Genomic DNA, 5,342 nt, shown 5'->3' on the forward strand with positions numbered 1-5,342 from the left:
TTACATCATTGTTCACTGTCATGGAAGGTGAACATCTAAGTTGTGTCTTTAAAATTACTCAATCAAGGGATAATTGTAGGTTTTACTATAAAGCCTTTTCCAAGACATTCTTTGTATCAAACACACCAATACTCCAGGGAAATAAGATTGCTCTCTACATTTCCTAGCTGGAGCTACATTTACACATCTGGGCCTTAGTCTTGCCAGCCTTGACACATGCATAATGATATTCACAGCAGTCATCGTATCAGTAGCCATAGGTATGCCCAAATGAGTAAATTCATATAGATGATCAAGTGTTTGCACAATGAGAGGGCTTTTAAAAGAAATGATTATAACTTTAAATGTTAAAAATGCAAGGGAAAGTTCAAGCATGACAAGACAGACAAAGATACAGAGAAGAGTCTGCAGCACGATCATCAGCTTAGTTTACAGCTACTGTGTAATACACCTCTCTCACCAAATCATTGCAGCTCCTGGATTTCCAGGGGGGAACCGGGGCCAAAGTTTGGGCTGGATTCCACAAGCCTTGTTTGGACAAGAGGCCCTTTGAGAAACAGCTTTCACAGCACTACTTGTTCTCCCCCAGCGATTATGCAACCTCAGATCCTCCATGCTTCCACCAGAGACCTCAGATTGAAATTCCAGGCCCTTATTCACAAAGAAATGTAAATATACACTTAACTTCAAGCACGTGAATAGTCTTACTGATTTTCCAACTGGCTTAAGGTAGGGTCTGCTCACAACTTCAAACTTTTGTGTAGGCTTAGGACCTTTGCTGAACCAGAAGTTCTGCAGAAGGATCACACCTGAATTTCTACATGTTAAAGAAGAAGCTGCAAAGAAGAGCACTTTTATCTTTTCCCCTCTCTTTTGTCATCTACACAAAAGCCTTGAAGCGGACACATACACACAAAAAAAAGCCTGTTTTCCTGGGAGATCTTTTTCTTTAAAATCAGTCTCTAGAAATCTCAGCCTCATCTGCAGACAGTAACTGAGTAAAGTACAGCAAAAACAAGAAACTAAGCAGTTGTGATGTCCTTCTACAGCAACTCCTGTTCTCACATCCAGCTCAGTACAGGTCCATGGCTTTAAAACCAGACTGCTTCAAAATGTTTGCAGTGGTGTTTAGTAGCACCTATTAAATAACACTTCCTAACCAACAGGTAAGGAAAAAGGACCCGCCTGTTAATGATGCAACAGTTGCATCTTTATCTGCTGGAATAAGAAATCCCTATATGGAGGTAGCCCTCTTCCAGACTAAACAAAAAAATTCCAGGCTTCCCCCCGCCCCCTTCCCCCCCCCTTCTACTTCTGCACTAAATGGAATAGCAGGAGACAGAATAAATTCCCAAAACGTAGCTTGCAGAGAATTTTAAGGATTCCAAATATCTGTTTTCTTTTTAAATACTGAACACCTGTGTTCAGTAGGTGCCAGAGGAGCATATAGGTTTTGTAACATGGCAGAACGCACACCAGGCTCTGCTTCGCTGTGAGGCAAGCTTGCCCTTCGCTCTCTGTCCTAGCAAGGCAGTGCAAGCTCTGGGATTCTTTGCTAAGGCCCTATGCCTGGGGGAATTTATCCCAAAAAGGCATGACTGGTACAGAGAAGCACCAAGATCAGCACAAGTCACGATTTCAATTGGTCAAAGAAGCTTTGCTCTCCATTCCCAAGCAGATTTGGTCCTTTTTTTTTAAAAAAAAAAAAAAGTGAAAAAGAGAACAGAAAACAAATCTAGACTATGCAGGGTATCTCAGAAGGAGAGAAATGGCTAAGTGTCATAGTTCTGATGTTTTAGACACAAGGGAAAAATATTTTCACAACTAGTTTACTGTTTAGTACCCCGTAGATACATAATATTTGACATTTATACCAGTTTCTATACTTTATGACCTAGAATATACTTTAGATCACTAATGAAAAATAAACCCATTCAGAGGACTGGAAAATAATATGCATAACAACTTACTTTCAAATGCAAGGTTATGAAGAGATTTTTTTTTTTTTAAATTCCAAAAATATCTGTAGGAAAATATTATTTTACATACCTATATTACACAGTGAAATAAACTTTGTTATGTACAAGGTTTCAGTACAAAAGAAACCACAGCCAGACATTTACTCATGGTCTAGGTAACCTCAGTTGTTTCGTATCAGTCAGTACAACAGAGAGATTCTCCTTCACTCTTTTTCAGACTATTTCAGTGATCATTTCAGCTTTTAGTGGTTACTAGCAGTTGTATAAAACCTGTGTGCAGTCATCCACATATTAACCCTATTACACTTAGATACGGGTAGTTATTTTGCTCTCAAAGCAAGGTTGCACATCTGCTTGGCAACCACAGTAACTTGAGTATAACTCAATTGCATATTGGAGGAGGGAAAAAAAAACAAAAAAACAACTTAGTGCAAACACCTGAGCTATAGCATTCTAAGGGACCTTGGTGTTAAACTCTTCTTTGGATTTAGGTATTTCACAGCCCAAAATAAGAGCATGGGAGTCATTAAGGAAACTGTATATGGTGTATTTGCATAACCCTAAGAGTTATTTTTCCTCCTGAAGTGAGGATGAAGTAGTCTTTCACAGATTTTTTTTTTCCTAGCTTGTGTATTTTAGGCAGAAAATGCAACACCACAATCTATTTAGATCATATTGGCAAAGTTGCTTCATATACTCTTAACTGATCAAAAGCTGGTATCTACCTATTCTTAAATGACAAACTTTGCTCCCGTCCCAGGGGCGGAAAGGACACAGAGTACTTTGCTATTTGTGGTATAACTGTAAACAACTGCGGGGAAGACTGTATTAACTATGCTTCAAGTTCACATCACACTGTTAGTTTCCATTATTTAAATGAACTCAAGCTTATCTTCACATTCACTTCATCACTATTGTGCTTTAAGGGAAGGAATTTTGCATGAGAAACTGCCTCCAAATCAGTATTTGCTCACACACTTCAGATCCCAGGACAAAGATCTGACAGCGTTGCCTGTGCAGGAGACCAGTTCAAGAGTTGAAAACAAGTTCAGGGAATATTCAAGGTGGGCAGTACCACGCTCTCCCTTCCCTCCTGTTTAACGAGGGACTTGTGCAACAACTTTGGAGACATGTCCTCTTCTCCTTTTCTCTAATGCTATAGCTCAGCTGCATACCATAAAAATTAGGAAAAAAAAAAAAAAAAGAAACATGAAAACCCTAATGAAGAGGAAATCGCTTTGTGGTAAGGAAGGAAAAAAAGGAACACCCAAACCCCCCTGCCTGTAATGCTTTCCAGCCTGTGCTCCCTTCCCATCACTTCCCATCACAGCTGTGTTTAGTGTGGTGCAGAACCTGTGACACGCTCACAGCCAGGAGCACCCAGACAAGAGGCCACCCTCTCGAGTGACAGCTTACTTGAGACATACTCTTGCACATGAGCAACCTGCTTCTACTGCCTTGATGTGTACGACCGATGCAATTGGGAGCTTTGCCATTTGCTTTAGGGGACGGCAGGTAGCCCTGTAACGAGCACTGGTACAGGTCGGTCTCTACCTGTAAGAGTCCCAGCACACACCAGTGTGCAGACTCCTTAATCAGGGTTGCAAAACTTCCTCCTCCCCAGGGACCAGTCAGCAATAAATACATCTTCTGTCCTCAAAGCCACACACTGATAGCACAGTCAGCAATAAATACATCTGTCCTCAAAGCCACACACTGATAGCAAAGGAGGAGGTCCCCCAGCCCACTTGCAAGTTCCTATCAATTAAGGAGGCAGCAGGCACATCAAACCCATTTGGGTTTGATTAGCGCAGATTTCTTCCTTACACCTTGTGGGGGGCTGGCTAATAATCCATGAAGCCTTGCATCAGCTAAGCAAGCAGCTTGTTGCAATACCAACAAGAGCCACAACTGACGAGAAACAGGGGAAGAGATGGGAAAACAATATCCTCACGCTTCTCAGCTACCAAACTAATCATGTGCTCAGAGCTACATGGCCGTGTCCTGAAAGTTGGTGGTTCCTTCTTAATAGTATTAAATACTCTTAACTTCTGCTGATAAGTAGATGTCAAAGGCATTTAGCATCTTGTAGGGTCAGGCCTACTGGCAGATGGTTGAGGAAAAGGCTATGCACAAAGCGGGCGAGGGGAAGGAGCATGCGAGGAGGAAATACAGCTGTTGCACAGCACTTCCTCTACAAATAAGTCAGTGGTTTTATCATCAAGCACTGAAGGAGTTAAGCACTAAAGCACAGACACTTAATCAGCTTTCCCCCTTCCTTTCACATGTGATTGGAATGAAGCTGCACCGAAGCGGCCCAAAAGGCTTATAACAGCTCAATTTCGCAGCCTTCAGTTTTAATCCCCATCACCCAGGCTAAGCAGCATGGTGGTGCTGAGGCTGCTACTCCACAGCAGTCCGAGCACCTGGATGATGATGATGATGGTGGTGGTGGTGGTCTTCCTCCTCGTCATCCTCCTCCTCCGCAGCCTGCAGGTGGCTGGAGAGCTCCTGGATCACAGCAGCCCTACCAATCTGGTCATTTCTCCTCTTCTCCATAATCAGATCCTCCAGGCTCTGAAACTCCAGCGTGTGGCTGCGCTTGTCACCCAGCCGGATCTGCAATCGGTAGGGCTGCTTGCCTATGCGCAGCTCCCCGCCGATTTTAAACTCCCGCTTGCCGTACCGGCACCAGGCAGCGAAACACTCAGAGTTTCTCCAGCTCAAGTCTCGGTCCTTGCAACCCACCTGCTCCAGGGCATTGCGCACCACCACGGCCGGGCTGAGGGGTTTGTAGCGGTACAGCTGGTTGGCAATGCGGCCCCGTCTGCCCTGGCTGGCATCAGTGAGGAAGCTGTTCACCACCTCCAGCCTATGCAGGTGCACCACTTGAAAATCCCCGACATAGACCACCCAGTGTGGATACTGGGCCTGGCATACAAACTCCACCAGGTCACCCGGTTTGCACCTATTCAGCAGGTTCTCCGGGGTGTAGGTGCTCAGATGCCCCCCGCCTCCTTCATCACCCTCCTCCGGCAGCGTGTCCTCCTCAGAAAAGCTCTTCTGGTAAATACACTCATCCCGGTAATAGACTGAGCACTCCACCTCGTGCAGCTGGGGATCGTAGGGCTGCAGGGCAGGATTCTCACCCCCAAGGTCGTGCACCGAATCCTGCTGCTGTTCCAGCTCATCATCATCATTTGAAAAGATGTAGGAGACCCCGATCCTGGGCCCTTCATCCCTGTCCATACCTGTCGGGTCGGCTGTGGGAACTTCCTTGTAGTTCAGATGGGTCAGCTTCTCCACCTGGTTCCCCATGCCCGCTGCAACGACAGACACACAAGCGGGGCCATGAAGGGTGGG

The 5,342-nt window shown here is 44.7% G+C and overlaps 1 protein-coding gene across 1 annotated transcript; it reads right to left on the bottom strand.

The window, feature by feature from the left end:
* Window positions 1-4,382: 4,382 nt before the first annotated feature.
* On the bottom strand, window positions 4,383-5,315 carry FAM84B (family with sequence similarity 84, member B). Its single transcript, XM_009881013.1, has one exon. It carries the CDS (start codon window positions 5,295-5,297, stop codon window positions 4,383-4,385), a length of 915 nt encoding a protein of 304 aa, XP_009879315.1. The 5' UTR covers window positions 5,298-5,315.
* Between the last annotated feature and the right edge of the window lie 27 nt (window positions 5,316-5,342).

This window comes from Charadrius vociferus, unplaced genomic scaffold (assembly GCF_000708025.1).
Source record: "Charadrius vociferus isolate BGI_N301 unplaced genomic scaffold, ASM70802v2 scaffold2, whole genome shotgun sequence".
In the NCBI taxonomy this organism is placed as follows: domain Eukaryota; kingdom Metazoa; phylum Chordata; class Aves; order Charadriiformes; family Charadriidae; genus Charadrius; species Charadrius vociferus.

Coding starts and splice junctions, on each gene's coding strand:
- FAM84B (XM_009881013.1), bottom strand. CDS start 5,297: ATGGGGAACCAGGTGGAGAAGCTGACCCATCTGAACTACAAGGAAGTT.